Here is a 24,086-nt window from a genome sequence, read left to right on the forward strand (position 1 = left end):
AATAAAATATTATAGAACAGAAGGGTAAGCATTTCATTCATTTGTTTTCCGTGATTTCCCCAAATCGCTCCAGGCAAATGCGGGGATGGTTCCTTTGAAAGGGCACGGCCGACTTCCTTCCCCGTCCTTCCGTAATCTGATGACCCCGCTGTCTGCCCCCCCACCCCCAACAACCCCACCCCCAACCCCAGCCCAGTACGTCAGACATAGCTGAGCACTGTATTACCACAGGGCACGCTATGGATTTTTCTGCCACGAAAATCTTGGCCCTAGCGAAAAATTTCTAGGATTCAGTAATTAAATAATCTGTGGAGATACGCCTAGCGCAAAATCTTATAAATCGTGATGGCGGTTTTCAACTCGACAAGGTTTGGGACCCGGTGATCTCTATAATTTGCTCTGAGGAAAGACAATTTATTCATAATGACACGTCTGGCGACATCTGACGTCTGTTTTTAGCGACGCCGGCGCGCATTCCGACAGAGGGCGGACATGTACGAGGTGCAATCAAGTTCCAAGGCCTCCGATTTTTTTTCTAATTAACTACCCACCCCAAATCGATGAAACTGGCGTTACTTCCCGACGTAATCGCCCTGCAGACGTACACATTCTTCACAACGCTGACGCCATGATTCCATGGCAGCGGCGAAGGCTTCTTTAGGAGTCTGTTTTGACCACTGGAAAATCGCTAAGGCAATAGCAGCACGGCTGGTGAATGTGCGGCCACGGTGAGTGTCTTTCATTGTTGTAAAAAGCCAAAAGTCACTAGGAGCCAGGTCAGGTGAGTAGGGAGCATGAGGAATCATATAAAAGTTGTTATCACGAAGAAACTGTTGCATAACGTTAGCTCGATGTGCGGGTGCGTTGTCTTGGTGAAACAGCACACGCGCAGCCCTTACCGGACTTTTTTGTTGCAGTGCAGGAAGGAATTTGTTATTCAAAACATTTTCGTAGGATGCACCTGTTACCGTAGTGCCCTTTGGAACGCAATGTATAAGGATTACGCCCTCGCTGTCCCAGAACATGGACACCATAATTTTTTCAGCACTGGCGGTTACCCGAAATTTTTTTGGTGGAGGTGATCTGTGTGCTTCCATTGAGCTGACTGGCGCTTTGTTTCTGGATTGAAAAATGGCATCCACGTCTCATCCATTGTCACAACTGACGAAAAGAAAGTCCCATTCATGCTGTCGTTGCGCGTCAACATTGCTTGGCAACATGCCACACGGGCAGCCATGTGGTCGTCCGTCAGCATTTGTGGCATGCACCTGGATGACACTTTTCGCATTTTCAGGTCGTCATGCAGGATTGTGTGCACAGAACCCACAGAAATGCCAACTCTGGATGCAATCTGTTCAACAATCATTCGGCGATCCCCCAAAACAATTCTCTCCACTTTCTTGATCATGTCGTCAGACCGGCTTGTGCGAGCCCGAGGTTGTTTCGGTTTGTTGTCACACGATGTTCTGCCATCATTAAACTGTCGCATCCACGAATGCACTTTCGACACATCCATAGCTCCATCACCACATGTCTCCTTCAACTGTCGATGAATTTCAATTGGTTTCACACCACGCAAATTCATAAAACGAATGATTGCACGCTGTTCAAGTAAGGAAAACGTCGCCATTTTAAGTATTTAAAACAGTTCTCATTCTCGCCGCTGGCGGTAAAATTCCATCTGCCGTATGGTGCTGCCATCTCTGGGACATATTGACAATGAACGTGGCCTCGTTTTAAAACAATTCGCGTGTTTCTGTCTCTTTCCAGCCCGGAGAAAAAAAAAATCGGAGGCCTTAGAACTTGAATGCACCTCGTAGTTTTCACCTTCACACATGCGCCTGTGTGCCACAGATAGAACAGTAGCTCCAGAGGGCGTGGATTTCGATAGAGGACGCTCCTGTGGCGAAGGCCAATGTGCATGCGTTTTCGCGCCAATTTTTGCTATAAAGTTGACTCCGGGATCTTGCAGTCTCCAGTGACGAACACTCACCTGAAGATGGCTGGACGATTGCCAGCCGAAATATCGTGGCAAAAAGTCAACATGATCCGGCTCCAATCCCAAAATCTCATCAAACATTCAATATGCCGGGAAAACTTCAAGAATCACAATTTCATTAGTTTCGCCCAAAAATTGTTTCAGGAACTACAGAGGGAAAAAAAACTTCTGGGACTCGGTTTCATTATCAAAAACGAGGGAAGAAAGGACAAAAAGAAAATCTGGCAGGTTCTATTACGAAATCTTTGACCAAATCTGTAAACGAGGATCAAGAAACGTGCTCGGCGTCTGGATCTGAAACTATGGAAGCAAGTGAAGACAAGACATGTTTCGCTCCTACTCCCTCTGGTGGTCTCAACGAAAGCATAGACACATGTGATGTTACTGCTGAAGACTCTTCAAGCAGTACAGTGGCAGTTTGTGAGAGTTTGACAATTAGCTAAGAACCGGGATGTGGCCTCTTCACACCTATGCCAGTATATCACACACATTTAATTCCTAATAAATTACAATGAATCATTAAATTTTACAGATATTTGATGTTGCGAATGTAATTCATCAGCAGCCAATGTTAAGGTCAAGTGTTTCAATTACTTTAAATAGCCTGTAAAAGTAAAGCTTACAAAATTTTTGAAGAGAAAGTCGAACGTTTTGTGTAATGATTTGTCTAAAAGTATGAAATAAAAAATATTAGGGAAACGTTTGGTGCACCTCACTTTCTGGTCATGATTTCGAGCATCATTCAAAGGCACGTGGAACGTTTCTGTGATCTACTTATTTCTTTTACATAAATCATTTCATAAAATATTTGACTGATTTCTTTAATTTTTTAATTTCAAGTTTTATTCAGATAGCATGATTTTATTGACTCCTCGTTCGCTTTCCTAACGTACTTTATTCAAATGAAGCCTTTTTGACATTTAGATACTGCACCAATATATCTTTCTATGTGCGAAATAGCTAGGACTGGAATAGATGAAATTTTTGACACTTCATTTATAGCAGCTTTTCGTGAAATATCTCAATTTTTCCTCAGCTTATTAAGTTTTCGTTAATTACCCTGATTACTTTCAAGCAGTTAAATATTTTCAGCCAAACTAGGCCTCATGCTGGTCACTTTGACACCTCGTTTCTCTCCCTTTGCTTGGATATGAAAATTTGGACAAAACCTCATGGTGTAAGTTATAGGGAGTCTTGTTTTCGGCTCTGCTCACGCATTTACAGAAATGTATTGAGTGTTAATCATATCATAAAATAGTCCTTTCTGCGTGCTGTAATTTCAAAAATTTGTCGTTTCAACATCTTGAACCTTTTTGAGATACGACGATTTTTACGACCACAAGCGCAGGAAAGGTTCGGACGCACCGCGAGCAACCCGTCCGCGGATATAACAACCAGTATTTCAAGACTGGTCTCAACTTCAAATACAATTTAGATATACCGGTTACATTTCATAAGCAATAATGTATGGCCTTAAACGAACTATACGGAAAGTCTACACAATGTGATTTTACCTCTGCAAATTTTTAAAAATTTCGTGCAGCCATGTACTAAATTTTGTGCAGCGCAGTAATTATGACGAATAACGAAAATAAATTCTAACCTTTATCGTTTAAAGATATCAAGCTATAGGTTGCGGAAGAATCAAATTTTTTCACCGAATAGTTTTCTTAAAATCGGATGTCAAACAATTCACAGCAGCTGTCCCGTCCGCTCCACTGCTTTGGCGAGAAGACACGTGGCTGTCGCGCGTGCAGCAGCGACAAGATTCAAACAAGTTTGAATTCGAACGTCGCCAGTTGTGGCTGTTTTGACGTTTAGCTGCCGGAAGTCACATGACTGTTCCTTCAGTAAACACTTGGCTGCGATGACGGTTTTCATGCAGTTGCACACGTGAATACCGAAGGAACTAGTTAAGCATAAAATAATTTCCGTCTAATGTTTTAGTCGTTCATGTTCAATAAACAGAATAGTGTAAAAGTTCCGCGGTAGACGCATACTGAAATTTGCGTAATTGATGTATGTGCGTACAGATACGCCGAAATATTCTACCGATAAGTGTCAGTTTTTTTTCTGTGAATCTTAGTTGTTATAAAGAAATGTGCGTTAAATATAGAAAAATAAATGTGGTTAAAAAGTTAACACATAATCTGCTACCACGGTTTATTTCGCATTCACATGTAGGGGGTACCAAACCGGGGAATATGAAGTATTTTTAATATTTTGGAAGACGAAAAGCGGCTTTTAAGTAGCCATAGTACAGTTCCAGCCCTGTTAAAAACCTGCATAAGGAATGTTGTATGGTGAAAAATGTTCATGGCTACATCTGAACAGAGTCAAAATTTGTACAACTCCAGAAAACGTCATTAGCTTAAAAAAAAAAACACCTTCCCTAAGCATAACAACTTTACAGCTGAAAAGCATGAAAGTGTTTACTCTGAGCTTAGATATAATGTAATGGTTAATGCAATGTGGCTCAAAAATATTGTGATGTATCGTTTTTTTATTCCAGAGAAACGCCAATATTCCTGTGAAATAATCTTTTCTGTGACAAACACAAAGAAGAATTAAGTTTAAACGGATCACATACTGCTCAGAAAGTTACTCCCATAATCATAAGCAGTGCCTGTCTCAGAACTAAACTTAATGTGTTATTACTCTTTATAGAAGTGAAGCCAGATGTACTGTGTCATGAGGGACATGAAAGGGAAGCAGTGATTGGGAAAGGCTGTATATTGAGCAAGCAGTAAATGAAACAAAAGAAAAATTCGGAGAAGGTATTAAAATCCATGGAGAAGAAATAAAAACTTTGAGGTTTGCCGATGACATTGTAATTCTGTCAGAGACAGCAAAGGACTTGGAAGAGCAGGTCAACGGAATGGACAGTGTCTTGAAAGGAGGATATAAGATGAACATCAACAAAAAGAAAACGAGGATAATGGAATGTAGTCGAATTAAGTCGGGTGATGCTGAGGGTATTAGATTAGGAAATGAGACACTTAAAGTAGTAAATGAGTTTTGCTATTTGGGGAGCAAAATAACTGATGATGGTCGAAGTAGAGAGGATATAAAATCTAGACTGGCAATGGCAAGGAAAGCATTTCTGAAGAAGAGAAATTTGTTAACATCGAGTATAGATTTAAGTGTCAGGAAGTCGTTTCTGAAAGTATTCGTATGGAGTGTAGCCATGGATGGAAGTGAAATATGAACTACAAATAGTTTGGACAAGAAGAGAATAGAAGCTTTTGAAATGTGGTGCTACAGAAGAATACTGAAGATTAGATGGGTAGATCACATAACTAATGAGGAAGTATTGAATAGAACTGGGGAGAAGAGAAATTTGTGGCACAACTTGACTAGAAGAAAGGATCGGTTGGTAGGACATGTTCTGAGGCATCAAGGTATCACCAATTTAGTACTGGAGGGCAGTGTGGAGGGTAAAAATCATAAAGGGAGACCAAGAGATGAATTCACTAAACAGATTCAGAAGGGTGTAGGTTGCAGTAGGTAGAAGCTTGCACAGGATAGAGTAGCATGGAGAGCTGGATCAAACCAGTCTCTGGACTGAAGACCACCACAACAACAACAACAATCTCATCATACATTTCACCAATCTCTTCATTATCTGCGGAGCTAGTTGGCATATAAACTTGTACTACTGTAGTAGGCGTGAACTTTGTATCTATCTTGGCCACAATAATGCGTTCACTATGCTGTTTGTAGTAGCTTACCCGCATTCCTATTTTCCTATTCATTATTAAACCTACTCCTGCATTACCCCTATTTAATTTTGTATTTATAACCCTGTATTCACCTGACCAGAAGTCTTGTTCCCCCTGCCACTAATTCCCACTATATCTAACTTTAACCTATCCATTTCCCTTTTTAAATTTTCTAACTTACCTGCGCGATTAAGGGATCTGACATTCCATGCTCCGATCCATAGAATGCCTGTTTTCTTTCTCCTGATAACAACGTCCTCCTGTGTAGTCCCTGCCCACCGGAGATCCGAATGGAGGACTATTTTACCTCCGGAATATTTTACCCAAGGGGACGCCATCGTCATTTAACCATACAATAAAGCTGCATGCCCTCGGGAAAAACTACGGCTGTAGTTTCCCCTTACTTTCAGCCGTTCGCAGTACCAGCACAGCAAGGCCGTTTTGGTTAGTGTTACAAGGCCAGATCAGTCAATCATCCAGACTGTTGCCCCTGCAACTACTGAAAAGGCTGCTGCCCCTCTTCAGGAACCATATGTTTGTCTGGCTTCTCACAGATACCCCTCCACTGTGGTTGCACCTACAGTACGGCTATCCGTGTCGCTGAGGCACGCAAGCCTCCCCACCAACGACAAGGTCCATGGTTCATGGGGTAGGGTATTCCAGATCAGAAAGTGAAATTCTTGGTGGTCACAGTGGCCTGTGGCATTACTGGGGATCCTACCCTCCAGGTTGAATTTTTCGAGAGGAAATAAATTAGTAGGAGACGACCATTATGTTTCGGGACTTGCCATGGAAAGGTGGTCTGAAACTGTCCTGACATTGATGACAGTTATTCTCAACTGCCATCTCAGTCATTTTGCATTTGGGGCTGTCTCATGCATTGGGCCGAGGTCCGCTGAGTTCTAAGTACGTTTAACATTTTGCAATTAGCACTTTAGCGGCTCACAATTTGCAGGATTTGCAGCACAACTTAGCTTGCTTGATTACTTATCTTATTTTGCAAGTCTTGCACTCTATTAGTTTGCATTTGTGAGCTCTACAGATTACGAAAGTTTTGCACTTCCCAAGCAGTCTTCCAGTTAGATTTGACATATCCTCCAATGTACATTAAGATACAAATAAGCTTCTCATGAGCCACTGTTTGCTATTAATGTTCAGAGAACTGATTATTCTCATGATGGTAATTGCTTAGTAATCGCTTCTTTGGTTAATGTAGAATTTTTGCAATGAACTGACATTTTTCAGTGCATTCTTGCTTTGCAATCATAAACTTGATTATCATACAACTAATCCTAACTACACAATCTGTAAATAATAAATAAAGTTAGTTACTTGCATATCTAATTTATTATCTCACTGTGATGATATTTCCACACATCAGCAATTTTGGTTAATTTGTTTAAATTAATATATAATGAACGTAGCACTCACTCGTCTAGCATTTGCATATTAAAGTTGTGAGTGAGGTAGGCAGACAGACCCACAACAGCTCAGCCCCAGCTCATTTTCAGTGTAATGTCTCATTGGGATGCTAACAGTTTAATGCTGTAAAGAGGTTAAATTTTACAACATCCTCAAATATGATGATAATTCCAGTGCTCTTGGTTGGTGGTTTGGTGAATAAGGTGAACCCACCATCATACTGTTTAGATTATTGCACTAACTGGGTATTTGATTGCTTGCTTCAGACTTCCTCTACTGTTTTACACATTAACTTGTTTCTGTGACTTTCTGTTCACAATACTTCTGAATTTATCTTAATAATGTCCTAAGCCTGATCACTTTTAAATATATATCAAAAATATTTTAAGTGGAAACAGTAAACTTTTGTAGTCACACTGAACCTCTTACTTTCATGATATAAGTAACCTTGCAAAATTTACAAAGTTAATCATTGAAATGGTTTCTTATTTTTAAAAGTTATTTAGACACCACAAAATTTTTCTTAACACTTAACCTGAAAAATCTCTTAAATGTGTGCAACTAGCAATATGCGGTCCAGTAGACCTTGTAACATTTTTTATCCCATAACTCCACATTAGCTGACAAAAATAAAGTGAATAGTCAGTTGCTTCATGTTGTAAGTAAGAAATACTATTCAGTGCTTATTAAGACTCCACTGATTACATTATTAAAAATGAACACCACACATATAGCATGAATCTTGAAATGACTGTTAATATTGTTACACTAGATGCGATATTCTTGAATATAAATGAAAGATTGCAGAGAATATAAATGGCAGTAATAATCAAAGGAATTAAACTGTAGACCTTCTGCACAGTTTACACACATCTTCCTACTGCTTTCCAGGCAAATTGGTTGACGAGATTTGGTGCACTTTTACGCTGTTTTCCTTTTCTTTGATACAGGATACTTCACACATGTGTTCTCAGTCCATTCTATCTGTTTTATATACCTCCAACATCTCATCATCAAATAATACTCCTATATTTGAGATTTGGCATGTATTTGTGGCAAAATTCAATTTTTACTTTTACTCCAAGCATTCCTCCTATCAAAATGTATTGAGGTGATTTTCTTGCTCCAACAGACTTTGAATATTTCCACTTGAACTTATTTTTGCCATACAAAAATGTATTTGCTTTGAGTAACTATCTGTGGTACAGGGCACAATAGGCTCTTCTTCCAACAAAGAATTTTGTCTGTTAGTATCACATTCTGTTTCATGTTGAGCATCAGCTGCACCAAAATGAGAATCACCATCAGAAACATCAAAAATGTCATTGCTGAGCTGTGGCAGGGTTACTGGAGTTGCCTTTGAATTCCTGGTGCCACTAGCTTGATCTGTCATGCAATGTCCCTATGGTTTGAGGCCACTAAGATCTTTCCTGAAGGTTGCTGACATTGATGACAACTGGATGTGTTGTGGCGTGGTAACGGAGCGAATGAGGACAGTGTGGGAGGTCCGCCCAGTGACTAAGGCGAGAACGTGCGCAAGTATCTTGGGCATGGAGTCCGGCAAATTGTTGCTGGGCATATTTATGGGCTAATATGAACCTGTAGCTGACTTCGAGTACCGTCTTCATGCATAGCCTGGCCAGTCAGCCACCTCTAAGCTGTGGCACACCGATGAGAGAGTTGAAGCATTTTTCTGTGGCTGAACTCTGCGCCCCCTTTAGATTTGGCAAGCTTCAACTTCGATTTGTTAACTTCAGTTAAGTTTTGGATCTTGAGGTCTTCAACTATTGTTTTGTTATTGATACCTACATACATGTTGTGATCATTGTGATTTCTTAGCTGATCTATTATACCTCCAGTTGGTTCCTTGAATTGTGGCCGTTGTTTACATTTCCTGAGTTGATACTGGCCTTGCTTGTTTGTTAACAGAATATCTTAACCTGTGTGAGCCAATGGTGTTTCCTGAATCAGAGTGATAATGTGTTTTTTCTATGCTGAGCCTGAAACCCCCCCTCCGTCACCTAGCAGTGCCTACTAGAAGGTTGAGTTTTAGCTGACCTCCTTGTCAAATGTCTTCAAACGCCAGGTAAGTACCTTTCTCCTGTAATATGGTCAGGTGCCGGTTTCTAGATACCTTCGATCACTGCAGACATCATTGCTCTGTTAATTTTATTGCCTTAGGAAGTGTCTGGATCTCAAAATTTGCAATTGCTGAAGCTACGTAATTGGATTTGGTGGCCTAGTTTTCTATGAAGCTGTTATTATTGAAGGTCTGCCTGTTTTCTATTTGGTAATTTTGCTTAACTGAAGCTGTTATAATTGAAGGCCTGTCTGTTATCTATTTGGTAATTTTGCTTAACTGAAGCCGTTATTATTGAAGACCTACCTTTTTTCCATTTGGAAATTTTACTTAACTAGAGCTGATATTATTGAAAGCCTGCTTATTCCATTTTAATTAAATTATGAGCTATTTAATAATTTGGGTTAGTTGAAACTCTTATGAATCAAGGCCTACCTTTTTTTATTGCAGTATGAACTTAGAATTCAGGAGCTTATCACCAAGGGTAGTTATTCCAGGGCTGACGGCCAGGTCATGCGCGGCGTTGGGTACCCTGCTTTGCGGTTGGTGAGCACCATCGGGAAGTTCGATGCTTCTCTCAATAATATTTCCACAGTGTTGGATGAGATTCAGCAGAACCTGTCCTTTCTGCAGGACAGTCAACCTACTGTTAGGAAAATTGGTAGAATTCAGGCCCACCTAGCACATTTGGGGAATCGTTTGAGGGTCATTATCTCCTTGCAACTTAGCCAGCATGAAGTTACCAGGGTGGAGCAGTTGTGTGATTGAGCGAGGAATTTGCAGATCCAAGCAGCATCCTTAAGCTTGGAAAGTCAGGAAGTGGGAGCACGTCCAGCAGTTATCCCCACGAATCAAGTTCTTTGTTCAGGCATCTCCAGTTATGTCCTTTCAGTGATATTTCAGAGCTTCCACTCAATACTTTGGGCCATGTCCAGCAGTTTTTGTGGCTCTTGGTGCAATTTGAATTTCATGCGTATGCCTTGAGGACATCTCACCATTTGATATTAGCATTACTTCGCCCCTTGGCGAAAGGTACTCTGAGTGATTCTATATCTTAAGTCCTGATGCAGACAGGCTCAATAGGATAACTAAGGGGACTGATTGTCAATAGGAAGCTCTCGCCACAGATGCGGAATGAGCTTGATCGCAAATATTACTGGCAGGTGGAGGCATCATTCAAACCGCTGAGCGGGTATGTCGAGTGAGGGCACCTAGCCATCTTGGCTCTTGCTATGTCAGTTTTGGAACTCAATACTGTATCAGACATTTTGGAAGGCATGCATACCAAGGATAGGTCGCGCTTGGCCTTTTCTTCCTGCCCACTAGCTTCCGGGAATTGCAAACAACGGCTGATTCCACTGAATCCTTGTCATTTGCTGATGAGGAGCAGAGGTGTGTGGAGCACGTGGAAGCTCCTCTGCCCACCTCGAGAATTAATAGGGCTCCTCAGTCATCCAAAATATTTCTAGGAAATGTTTTCGGAGTGGCGCCCGCGATCACTTGGGGCATAGCATGGTCTCCTAGACCTAGCAAATGACACCAGGTGAAGAAGGGAGACACTGTTTCTGTCGAAGGTGCATATTAAAGCACCCTCTGGATCTGCCCTCCCTTTCATTTGTGCCCTGCTAGGACAAGAACCCTTGTGCATGCTGCTGGCTTCTGGTAGCTCCGTTTACTTATTGAATTATAACTGGTATTTGGAGTTTGTGTAAATTATCTTCCTCAGAGATGTTATGTGGCCAATGGGCAATAGTTGCCTCTGGTCAGCGAGGTGCATAGTAGTTTGTCCATTTGTAACTTCTCATGTCCCATTACACTCTTGCTTGTTAAAGAACTAGTGCTCAATTTGTTGCTTGGGTATGATTTTATTCAGAAAACTGGATTAGTTCTCAACTTTGTGAGCCACACCTTCTCTTTAAGGTTTTCACCTAGTCACAAGATAGCCTTTCGCTCTTGCCGTTGCGCAAGTGTGAAGATTCGGTAAATTGTAACTCCGGTGAATTTGATGTGACCCATCTTGAACTGGGTCAGACAGGGCAGTTGTTGTATATACTGGGGGGAGTTTCCAGAGATTTTCTCTAATAAGCTGGGGCTCACTAACGTCACACAGTACCACATACACTTGGCTGATGATATTCTGTTGCATCTTCTTATCACCTCTCGCCACCCAAAATGAAAATCTTGCGACAGAAATTGGCATGTATGTTGAAGGAAGGGGTCATTAGGCTGTCTCCATCTGCCTACGCGTCACTGATTTTTCTCGTTCCCAAAGCTCAGGGCCAGGACGACAGGCTGGTGGTTGATTATAGACTCCTTAATAAAAAGATTATCTTGGAATTTGTCCCCTTGCTGGATCCTCACAACTGTTTTACCTGGTTTTCAGGGTTTAAGTGGTTCACAGTGCTTGATTTCAACCAAGCTTATTATCAGATTCCACTTACCGAGGAGTCTAAACATGTCACTGCATTCTGCACTGACTGGAACCTTTACGAGTTCAACTGGGTGCCGTTCGGCTTGTCCACTGAGATGGCAGTTTTGTCTCGTTTGTTACATTGTATTCTAGGTGACTTGAAGTTTTTGTTTGTGTCTTTAGTTACCTTGATGATGCTGTCATTTATGGTCAGTCTTTTGAGGATCATATTTCCCATCTTCGGGACGTCCTCTAGAAGTTTCGGGATGTGGGGTTGACCGTAAAGCCGTCCAGATTACACTTGCTGGGAAAAAGGTGTCCTTTTTGGGGCATTTAATTTCTGAGGATGGCATTAGGATTGACCACGAATGAACTAATGTGTTAGAGAAATTTCCTCAGGCTCAAAATAGGAAGAAAATAGCCAGATTTATTGGGATGGTAAATTATTTTCAACATTTTGTCTCTGATTTTGCCCAGATGACCACTCCCCTGAATAAACTATGTAGGAAGGGGTAGAAATTTGTCTGGGGTGAGAGCCAACAGGCGGCTTTTGAAGCTATCATCTTGGATTTCAGCAAAAGATTCATCATTCAAACTGATCCCTCCAATGCTGGTATTACTGCTGTGTTGTTGCAGGAAGATTACGATATAAGTCACCCATTAGCTTTCATGTCTAGAACGTTATCTGGTGCTGAGATGAATTACTCCATTCATGAGTGTAAAGTGTTAGCTTTGCTTTTTGCCTTATAGAAGTTTCAGTTCTATCTCGAGCATAGGGAGTTTGATCTCGAGATAGACAATCAAGCCCTAAATTGGGTGTTGGCTCAACCCAGGAAAAATGGTGAGATTGCCCATGGTTGGTCAGAATCTCTACATTTCATTTCAAGGTGCTATGCATAAAAGAATCCGACAACCAAGTCACCAGCACCCTCAGTCGCATGTTTCAGGATTAGGGGGCTGTTGAGAATAAGGGCATTAATGTGTCTCACCTGGTTGTGTATACCGTTTTAGCTGAAGTTCCCCAGTTGTGTGTGGACCTTAAAACCCAACGGGATCAAGATCCAGTGTGGGGTCCATTAAGAAAGCAACTCTTATCCAGTGGTGAGGTTAGTGACTACTCCATCAGGAATGGCATTCTATGTAAACACGTTAACGAAGCCAGAGACTTTAGAATTTGTTTGCCTAAGGGGCTGGTGCCTCCCATTTTCCATTATTTTCGTAATTCTTGAATGGGAGGACATCTGGACCTCTATAAAACCATAGAAAAGGTTAAGGCTCACCTCAAGTGGCCCTCTTTGTATTAGGGGATAACAGGCGATTAGTGGGTGAGAGTGAAGCTTGTAAGAAGGCTAAACCCAGTAATAGTCCTCTGAAGGACTTGTTACAATCCGAGTGTGAGGAGAACCCTATGGACAAACTCTTTATCGATTATGTAGAGCCTCTTCCTCGTACCAAGAAGGGGAACAGATATATTCAGGTGGTTGTTGACATATTTTACAGATGTGTATGGCTAATCCCTAGTTGTGGGGTCACAGTGGCCATTACCATTGCACATCTGACCAACATTTTCAGCTAGTTTGGACTTCCAAAGGCTCTTGTTAGCAATAACCCTCCGGCATTTGTTTGTGAACAGTTTAAGCAATTTGGCTTTCGTAATACTGTTAAGCACCTAACCAACATGTGATGTTATCCCCAGGCACATTTTGCTGAGAGAGTGAATCACAACTCTAAGTCAGCTTTGATCATTTACCATTGTAAGTCTCAGAGTAAGTGGGATACCACCTTGCCTTGGATCAATTTTGCATTTAACACTGCGCAGCACGGAGCATCCAAGGCAGTTCCTGCCGCTTTCTTGTTTACTTATCCTATCAGTTACCCTCACTCTAACTTGTCCGAAAGAACGGACACCATCGATGACCTACAGCCATCTAGAACGAAATTGGAATTATATATTAATACCTTCAGCTGCACACGGGCATTGATAAATACTATGTCTGAAAGAACATACACAATATCCATATAAGTATATAGTTCTGGCAATACCGGCCATTACCTTCCTCTTCTGTGGTGATGCACACATATTAGCCGAACTTTTACAGGACTTGGTAAGAATGTCTTCCACGAGTAATGAGTGCGTTGGGTAGGGACACTACGAATGTAGTGTGTGGATATATAAGTTGAGAATGTGGGTCTCGCGGGAGGTGTGCACGAGATAGTCCCTGCAGTTGCACTGTCCTCTGTGCCCTCGGTGGCTCAGATGGATAGAACGTCTGCCATGTAAGTAGGAGATCTCGGGTTCAAGTCCCAGTCAGGGCACACATTTTCACCTGTCCCCGTTGATATAAATCAACGCCCATCAGCAGCTGTAGGTATTAATATATAATTCTAATTTCGTTCTAGATGGCTGCAGGTCATCAGTGGTGTCTTTTCTTCCAGACATGTCCGAAAGAACAGACACCATATCCATATAAGTATATTAATCAACTTAAGCCCATTAATCAAACTCCCCCTTCTTCTTCTGTGGGCTGGACCAGTATCCATTGGTTTAAGGAGGAGAGGTTTGGCATGGGGGAGTTTCTGGAGTCATCTATTGAATTCCTGGCACCACTAAATCGATCCATTATATGATGTCCCTCTGGTTTGAGGCCACTAAGATCTTTGCTCAAGGTTGTTGATGGGGATGGAGCGTGTTGTGCTGTGGCGAGTTAGGGAGTGGCAACGGAGCGAGGGGGACAGTATGAGAGGTGCGCCCGGCAACTAAGGTGAGCACTTGCGCAAGCGTCTTGTGCACGGAATCTGGTGAGTGGATGCTGGGTGTATTTGTGGGCCGATTTGAATCCGTGACTGACTTCGTGTGCTGTCTTTATGCATAGCCTGGCCAGCCAGCTCTGGAATGTGGCACACTAATGAGAGAGTTGAAGCCAGTTTCACTGTGCTGAATTCTGGGCCTCCTTTGGAACCAGCAAGCTTCAGCTTCGATTTGTGAACATCAGCCGATTTCAAGATACCTTCAGGAATTGCAGATGTCACTGCTCTGTTAATTATATTGGCTTAGGAGGTGCCTGGGTCTCAAAATTTGCAATTGCTGAGGCTATGTAATTGGGTTTTTGCCTAGTTTTCTCTCAGGTGTTTCGTGCCGTTGTAGAGGCTGTATCTTGCAGTGACACAGGTACACCATTTGGCTAGTTATTGTTGCCTTCATGTAATTAACCTTGCTGTGTTAATATTTCTTTGACTGGTCTGTACCCCACAAAAAGGCCCTTGGAAGGCTGGTCCTCTCTTTGTAACCTTTCTTGGCCTTACTGTTTGGTGTAGTCTTAAGTCTTTGTTTATAAGCCTTCTAGAGCACCCTTTGTGAGGAGGCAATTCAAACTCCTGGTTATTCATAAAGGCCTACCTTTTTTCTATTTTGTAATCTTACTTAACTGAAGCTGTTATTACAGAAGCCCTGCTCATTTTCTATTTGGTAATATCACTTAACTGAAGTTGTCATTATTGAAAGCCTGCCTGTCCCCTTTTAATTAAATTAAGAGCTCTTCCAACATTTGGATTAGCTGAAACTCTTATTTATCAATTGTTTTTATTGCCCTATTATTGAGATTTGATATTTTACTCAATCTGTTTTGTAATTAACTGAAATTGAGATTGCCAACGGCCTATCCGTTTCAGAGGTATTTATGTCAATAAGTTAGTAATAGGAAATGACACATGATGCTAGATGGACCCTAGCCTTTTGCCTTACATCCCTTTATCCATAATTGTAGGATTCAGTTGTAATTCCAATTTTCCTCTTCACCTACATCACATAATTGCTGCTGCAACCAAGTTTCACAATTTGGATCAACTGCAGACATCTTATTCCTCTTAGAAAGTTGCTCCATGCTACAGCTGAAAATTAACATAAATTCTTGTATATAATAAAATGTTATAAAATAAGAAAATCTAAAAAAGCAACTGAAAGAAAAATATTTAGTAATTATTACAAATAATGTGGAACATGCAGTCAGACAAGCACCTAATTTCGCATTCTTTTCTAAGTAACATACTTTATTGTTAGACCAACAAAGTCAAGCTAATTGTTGAATGTTGCTTTACTTGCAACAAATATTAAAATGAAGGTACTGAAAAAGAGAGGCTGTTGTTTTTAGCAGTGCTACCACACTCAGTGTTTAAAATAAATAATGCGTCTGAGAGAATGATGTTTCGGGTTAAGGGTTAATAATGCTGTCTGTTTTTCATTCAACACTTGAGCAATACCACCTTATTTTACAGACTATAAGGTACACCTTAATTTTTTTTAAATAACATTTTTACCATTTGTATTATTAGACTGCAAAGCCAGGCTTTAAAAAAAATCTTAGTTCATAAAACTGAACTGACCCTCAAAATCCCTGAAAATCGTCATCTGAACCTCCTTCTTCATATACCTTTTATTTCTTTCCATTACAAAATTAGCTACTAACAAAAATATTGTACTGTTACTGATATCACAAATCACTTTCAAACTTTCAATTCAAGTTCAGTGTCACCATAGACTGCAGTGATGCATCATAAGCTAAGACAGTGTTTTGGGTTTGTGATGGTGGGGTGGGAGGGAGACAGTGTTAGCAAACTTGTGAATCACCACAACTCATGTTCATTGCATCAGTGCACTGCTGCTGCCAGTTGAATCCAGTGTGGCCAGGTAGAGATAGGCTTCCTGTGGCAGCAAATATATGGTCATTTTTTAGGACTGGTGGGAATTTTAAATCAAACACTGGACATTTTTAAATTAATTTTGGGTATAAGACACACCTGAATTTTGGAGGCAATTTTTTGGAGAAAAGAGGGCATCTTATAGTCTGTAAAATACAGTATATACAGCAGTATTGTAAACACCTAAATTTGGACTTAGGGCTAGGTGATAGCCTTTTTTTCTCAAAATACTGAAAAGTAATTATCTTTTACCAGTATAGTTAGTAGATAGTGCACCTAGTATATTAGACATCCTAGACTGCACTGTATAAATTAAAACAAATGACATACGTTTACATTTTCTGCTCCAGTGGCTTCACACATATCAAATGAAGAAGGAACAAAACAGGAAGAATTTCTCAGCAACAAAATGTTTATTTTTAAAATATTTCTTTGGGATGGAAATACAAGTACTGTTCTCATAACAAAATTAGGCATCTTGACATACACAATATTTAGCACACTCAAATACAAAACTGCTTAGCTGCTTTTCTTGCAATGTGTCCAACACAAAACAACCAAATAACAATACTTATACCACCATCAATGCCAGATGGCCATGAGAGAAATGCACCGAAAGGTTTCATCCAATTTGGTGGAAAAGTTGCAACAGGTACATGCTTATACATCCAGACAAAGCAGCAGGTAATGATGCCCTGTAAGTTAACAAGGCATTACTAAAGGAAACATATGGATAAATAAGTCGGAATATATGACAAAGATCTTGTTTCATTGTATCAAAGGAAAATTCCATTGAGAAAACTGCTGAATTACGAGACAGAATTGCTCGCCAGCACTTACTTTTAGGAGGCAACATACGGAATACTGCCTATCCAACACATGTAAAAGTGATACACTACCTATCTGTGGAACTAACAGTTCCTTCCTCAGAGAGGAGAGCGGGATAGATTGGAGAAGATTACAAGGTATGGGCAGGTGACTCAGACTATAGGATGAGAGGAACCCACCTACGTTGAGGACGCGGGTACTGGAAGTAATCAGTTCATAAATACACAATGTACTTTCGTTACAAATTCCTAGGTTACACATTATTGTCAAATATTTAAGTAGTCTAATCTTCTAGAACATATTGTCATGCCTGCTAAGGAGTACATCATTATGATAAGTGTTGTTCATACCAAGATTTATAAGTGATAGCAATAGAAACTCAAAATAATATGAGATACACACTCAGAACTAAAGTTTCTGTAACTTTCACACAGTGTTGCCAATATGTATTTTGATCATACCAGTCCACAGAATTTAACACACTCCCCCCCCCCGCTCTCTCTCTCTCTCTCTCTCTCTCTCTCTCTCTCTCTCTTGCCCTGTCTACAGAGTAGCATTGCCACGCTGACACAAAAAAGCGCATCCCAAAGTGAACTATAGTGAAACTCCTTGATAGTTTCAAAGCACATGCTGGGCTATCTCTGAAACCTGGACCCTTGCCTTTCACAGCCAATTTTCTTACTGACTGAATACCAATATACAAATTACATATATAATTATTCTACATGTTTTATGTTTCAAAGTTTCTTATTCAAACTCACCAACACCAATTGTGCAGCATATAAAACAGCAATTTTGGTTTTTGCTTGTGATTCCAGTCGTGAAGCAGCTGTAACAGAGGGGAAAAAATCGTAAGAATTATAGTGCACACACACAGAGCTCACTGATACCAGGGTTATAGTTCATAGTATTAGGTTTTTACACACACACACACACACACACACACACACACACACACACCCCCAGGGGGTCCACAACTCTTTTGTGGACACGTGCGTAGCGAGCACGGGACCCCGAGCTAATGTGGCCCTCCTTCCTTTCCGGGCTGCATACCTTCCCTTCCCTTTCCGCATCCCTCCCCGTCCCCCATCTTGGCCCCCCCCCCCCCTCACCACTGTCTCTTTCCTTCCCTTTCTCCCCCTCTGGGAGTATGGTTTGTGCCTACGTCCGGAGACGGACGCTTGAAACTGTTCCAAATTCCTTGCTTTTACACTTGCAAGTCCTCGTCCTTCCTCTGTCCTTCTCTTTTCCTTCCCTCTTCTCCTTGCCCTTTTCTCCGCTGCCGCGTTTGAGACCCCCTTTTCTTTCCTTTCCCTTTCTCTTTTTTCCTCCCTGTGCGTGTCTGAAGGCCGACCCACGCACTTCCATGCGTAGCCGGTGACGGGGTAACGCGTAATTCCCCGCCCCGGGTAGACAGGTAGGACACGTACGTACCCCCTGGTAACGGCCAGGCCCAGGGAGGGGTGATTACCCGAGCTGATACCTTCCGAAAGTGCCGATCGGTCCCTCCGTCCGTTTGTCGGGAGGTGTGACCTGAGGTGTGAACAATCACCTAAGGCGGGTGTGCCCTCGGTGAGGGCCCCCACAAGGGAGGAGCGCGCCATCGGAGACGCCGGTAATCATGGGGGATTCTTCCGCAATGGTTTCCTCACCTTCCACTATGTCTGCTCACAAACGTAAGTTCACTGAGTCTCAGCCACAGACGGTTCTTCCATCGTTGCCACAGTTCCTTGTTGTTTCTCGGTCTGACGAAGGTCACGACTTTTCCACGGTCAACCCTTTCATTATTCAGAAAGGTGTCGACGCAATTGCGGGTCCTGTAAAGTCTTGTTCCAGATTACGGAATGGTACCCTGTTGTTAGAAACACACAGTGCCCTCCAGGCTCAAAAATTGCTGCATACTTCTCTGCTCCACACCTTCCCTGTCCGGGTGGAACCGCACCGTACCTTAAATTCCTCGCGTGGAGTCGTTTATACACGCTCCCTCGATGGATTGTCTGACGAAGAAATTCAGCACTACCTGTCTGACCAGGGCGTCACCGCTGTTCATCGGGTTATGAAAAGGGTTGACTCGAACATCATTCCAACCCGCACTGTCTTCTTGACATTTGACAAAGTTCAACTCCCATCAAAAATCAAAGCAGGCTATGAGATAATTTCCGTTCGCCCTTATGTCCCAAACCCTACGCATTGCTATCGATGTCAGCGGTTCAATCACACCAGCCAGTCCTGTTCCAATCCGGCCAAATGTGTTACGTGTGGCAAGGATGCCCATGAGGGTGCTTGTCCACCTCCATCCCCTCACTGCATCAACTGTATGGGTGACCACGCTGCTTCCTCTCGAGATTGCCCCGTTTTTAAGGATGAAAAGCTCATCCAGGAAATAAGAGTGAAGGAAAAGGTGTCGACCTTTGCTGCTCGAAAGTTACTCGCCAGTCGACAGCCCACCGTGCCTCAGAAAGGAAAATACAGCACTGTCCTTGCTTCTCCTCGGCCAACAAAGGAGGCGGCCACGCAGACTTGCGACCTCACATTTAGTACCACGGTCGTCAGATCGGCCAGCGCAAAGATCGCCCGTTCAACCTCACCACTTTCGCCTGCCCACTCTATGGCTCACCCTTCGTCGGGTTCTGCTAAATCTCGAGCCCAAAAGTCAGACGCCAAGTCTTTGAAAAAAGAGCATTCTCGTGAAGAGTTTTTACGTACTGCAACTTCACAACCAACGGTTCCTCCTTCATCTAAACATCATACCTCCAAGAAGGCTACGAAGAAACACAGTTCCTCTCCTTCTCCGCCAAGGCGTGTCCCAACTACAGCACCACCTGGCGGAAATCGCCCTCGGCCATCTTCTGTGTCGCCGAGGCGCACTGCTGGTGGCCGGTCAACTGGCCGATCGTTGGTGGCAGGAGCTGCTCCTGACCAACCTATGGATCAGGATCTTCTGCCTTCGACTGAATGCCATTCCATGCTGTCGGTCGCAAGCTCTGAGCAGTCGTTGAGTTGACAGCACCCTTGGTCACGTTTCTCCATTTTCTGTTCACCCTATGTCCATTATCCACTGGAATATCCGCGGCATTCGAGCCAATCGGGATGAATTGTCGATCCTCTTACGATCCTACTCGCCGGTCATCTTCTGTCTTCAGGAAACAAAGCTGCGTCCCCATGACCGCTTTGTTCTCCCTCATTTTCAGACCGTCCGATATGACCTCCCCTCCGTTGAAGGCACTCCAGCCCATGGAGGACTCATGATTCTGCTCCATGATACTCTCCATTATCACCCAATCCCCTTAAACAGTTCCTTCCAAGCTGTCGCTGTCCGTCTTTCCCTTTCTGGATACACGTTCTCTCTATGTACGGTATACATTCCATCGTCTACACCACTGGCACGAGCTGATCTCCTTCATCTTCTTGATCAGCTTCCACCCCCCTATTTGCTGGTTGGGGACTTCAATGCCCACCACCCGCTTTGGGGATCTCCACATCCTTGTCCACGTGGCTCACTATTGCTAGACGTCTTCCACCAAGCGGATCTAGTCTGCCTCAACACTGGGGTCCCCACATTTTTGTCTGCCTCCACGGCAAATTTATCTCATTTGGACCTTGCGGTCGGTACTGTTCCGCTAGCTCGGCGCTTCGAATGGTTCGCCCTTGATGATACACACTCGAGTGACCACTTTCCATGTGTTCTTCGACTGCAGCCTCAACTGCCATATATGCGCTCGCGACGCTGGAAGTTTGCCCAAGCCGATTGGACACTTTTTTCGTCTCTAGCGACATTCGATGACCGTCGCTTTCCCAGCGTCGACGATGAGGTCACACATTTTACCGACGTTATTCTCACAGCTGCGGAACGTTCAATACCACGCACCTCCGAATTGCCCCGGCGCCCCCCAGTTCCTTGGTGGAACGAGGCATGCCGTGACGCAATACGTGAGCGGCGACGTGCTCTTCGCATTTTCCGTCACCATCCAACTTTGGCCAACTGTATCCGATATAAGCAGCTTCGTGCGCGATGCCGTCGCGTCATCCGCGATAGCAAGAAGGCAAGCTGGAAATTCTTTATTAGCTCATTTAACACCTTCACTCCCTCCTCGGAAGTTTGGAGTCGGCTTCGACGGTTCTCAGGCGCGCCTAGTTTCTCCCCGGTCTCTGGGCTCACTGTCGCGCATGATACCTTAGTGGACCCCGTCGCAATTTCTAACTCATTGGGTCAGCACTTTGCTGAGATTTCGAGCTCTTCAAATTACCCGCCAGCGTTTCTCCCGAAGAAACGTGCAGCGGAAGTGCGACATCTTGCTTTCTCCTCTCAAAATCGCGAAAGCTACAATACTGTTTTCTCCATGCGCGAACTCCAACATGCACTCTCTTCTTCTCGCTCCTCCGCCCCAGGACCGGATGGTATCCATGTCCAAATGTTGCTGCATTTATCAACCCATAGCCTGCGTTACCTCCTTCGCCTTTATAATCGAATTTGGACCGACAGTACCTTTCCCAGGCGATGGCGGGAAGCTATTGTCGTTCCCGTTCCGAAACCTGGAAAGGACAAACATCTCCCCTCTAGCTATCGCCCCATTTCTCTCACGAGTAGTGTCTGTAAGGTTTTGGAGCGTATGGTGAATTACCGTTTAGCTTGGTGGCTGGAATCCCGCAGTCTTTTAACACCAGCCCAATGCGGATTCCGACAACATCGTTCAGCCGTTGACCATCTTGTTGCTCTCTCCACTTATATCATGAACAATTTTCTCCGAAAACGCCAAACGGTAGCAATATTTTTTGATCTGGAGAGAGCATACGATACCTGTTGGAGGACAGGCATCCTTCGCACACTGTTCTCTTGGGGCTTTCGAGGCCGGCTGCCCCTTTTTCTTCGCGAATTTATAGCAGAGCGCACATTTAGGGTGCGGGTGAACACTACTCTCTCCCGTACTTTCTCCCAAGAAAACGGGGTACCCCAGGGCTCCGTGCTGAGTGTTGTACTGTTTGCCATCGCCATTAATCCAATTATGGATTGTCTCCTTCCTGATGTCTCGGGCTCCCTCTTTGTGGACGATTTTGCGATCTACTACAGCTCTCAACGGACCAGCCTTCTTGAACGACGTCTTCAAGGATGTCTCGATCGCCTCCACTCGTGGAGCATCGAAACCGGCTTCCGTTTCTCACCCAGTAAGACCGTTTGTGTTAATTTTTGGCGACGTAAGGAGTTTCTTCCGCCCTCCTTACATCTAGGTCCCGTCAACCTTCCGTTTTCCGACGTCGCTAAATTCTTGGGTCTTATGTTTGACAGAAAACTGTGCTGGTCCTCCCACGTTTCCTATCTTTCGGCTCGCTGTCTGCGTTCCCTTAACACCCTCCGTGTCCTGAATGGCACCTCTTGGGGAGCGGACCGAGTGGTCCTTCTCCGCCTCTATCGCGCCTTAGTGCGCTCGAAATTGGATTATGGAAGCATAGTCTACTCCTCTGCTCGGCCGTCTATTCTTCGGCGTCTCGACTCTCTCCACCACCGTGGATTACGTTTAGTGTCTGGAGCTTTTTACACCAGCCCTGTGGAAAGCCTTTATGCTGAGACTGCTGAACCTCCGCTATCCAATCGGCGGGCAGTCCTTCTGAGTCGTTATGCTAGCCATCTGTCTTCCATGCCTGCTAATCCAGCCCATGACCTTTTTTTTGACGCCTCCTTTGATGTCGGGTATGCAGGCCGCTCCTCCTCCCTACTACCCCCGGGAGTCCGCTTCCGTCAACTGCTCCATTCTCTTTCCTTCCGCTTTCCTAAAACCTTCTTGACAACTTGGGGTACAGCACCGCCTTGGCTCCGTCCCCGGATCGACTTGCTCAGAGACCTATGTCACTTTCCCAAGGATGGTACCCCTACACTTGCTTACCGTCGGGCATTTGCTGCTCTATGTGCACAAATGACGGAAGCCACATTTATTTACACCGATGGCTCGAAAACATCGTTAGGTGTAGGGAGTGCCTATATTGTTGGCGACACCCCAAATCACTTTCGGCTTCCCGACCAGTGTTCGGTTTATACTGCGGAGCTTTACGCTATTCTCCAAGCTGTCCACTACATCCGCAGCCATCGGCGGATACAGTACGTAATCTGCTCAGATTCTCTCAGCTCTCTCCTCAGTCTCAAAGCTCTTTACCCTGTGTACCCTCTGGTCCACCGGATTCAGGACTGTCTGCGCTTGCTCCACCTGGGGGGCGTCTCAGTGGCGTTCCTCTGGCTCCCGGGACACGCTGGTATCTGTGGAAATGAGGCGGCCGATATAGCGGCCAAGGCTGCAGTCTCTCTTCCTCGGCCAGCTATTCAGTCTCTTCCGTTTACCGATCTACGGAGCGGTTTATGTCGCCAAGTTGCTCATTTATGGCATGCGCATTGGTCAACACTTCCCCATAATAAATTGCGGGAAGTGAAAGCCCTTCCTTGCGCATGGACCTCTTCCTCCCGAACGCGTCGTCGGGAGGAGGTAATTTTAGCTAGACTCCGGATAGGGCACTGTCTTTTTAGTCATCGACATCTTTTAAGCGGTGATCCTCCCCCACTCTGTCCCCACTGCTCTCAGCCGTGGACGGTCAGACACCTTTTAATTGAATGCCCCTATTTTAATCCGTTACGCTCCCGTCTACAGCTATCGCCTGATCTATCGTCGATTTTAGCAGATGACACGCGCTCAGCTGATCGCGTTCTACAGTTTATTAGTGACAGTGAAATGACGTCAAGTCATTTGAACCCTTTTTTTTTGGGGGACGACCAACCCCTTTCTATAGTGGATTTTTAAGCATTCCTTCTGCCTTTAGTTTCTCAAATTTTATGACTTTGTTCCCATTGCTGCTGATTTTAAATTTCGTTTTTTTCCTGTTTTCTACGTCACGGGCTGGGCGCTAATGACCATAGAAGTTTTGCGCCCTAAAACCACAAAAAAAAAA

General features: G+C 43.6%; 1 protein-coding gene across 1 annotated transcript in view; it reads right to left on the bottom strand.

Moving 5' to 3' along the window:
* Positions 1-16,722: 16,722 nt before the first annotated feature.
* LOC124545160 (guided entry of tail-anchored proteins factor 1-like) overlaps positions 16,723-24,086 on the bottom strand; it is a 115,630-nt gene continuing 108,266 nt past the window's right edge. The window contains exons 3-4 of the mRNA XM_047123994.1: positions 17,918-17,985; positions 16,723-17,023 (exon numbers count right to left, since the gene is read on the bottom strand). Of these exons, the coding sequence (XP_046979950.1) occupies positions 16,832-17,023; positions 17,918-17,985 (260 nt within the window). The 3' untranslated portion in view covers positions 16,723-16,831. The remainder of the gene's footprint in view (positions 17,024-17,917; positions 17,986-24,086) is intronic.

This window comes from Schistocerca americana, chromosome 8 (genome assembly GCF_021461395.2).
Source record: "Schistocerca americana isolate TAMUIC-IGC-003095 chromosome 8, iqSchAmer2.1, whole genome shotgun sequence".
Taxonomy (NCBI): Eukaryota; Metazoa; Arthropoda; class Insecta; order Orthoptera; family Acrididae; genus Schistocerca; species Schistocerca americana.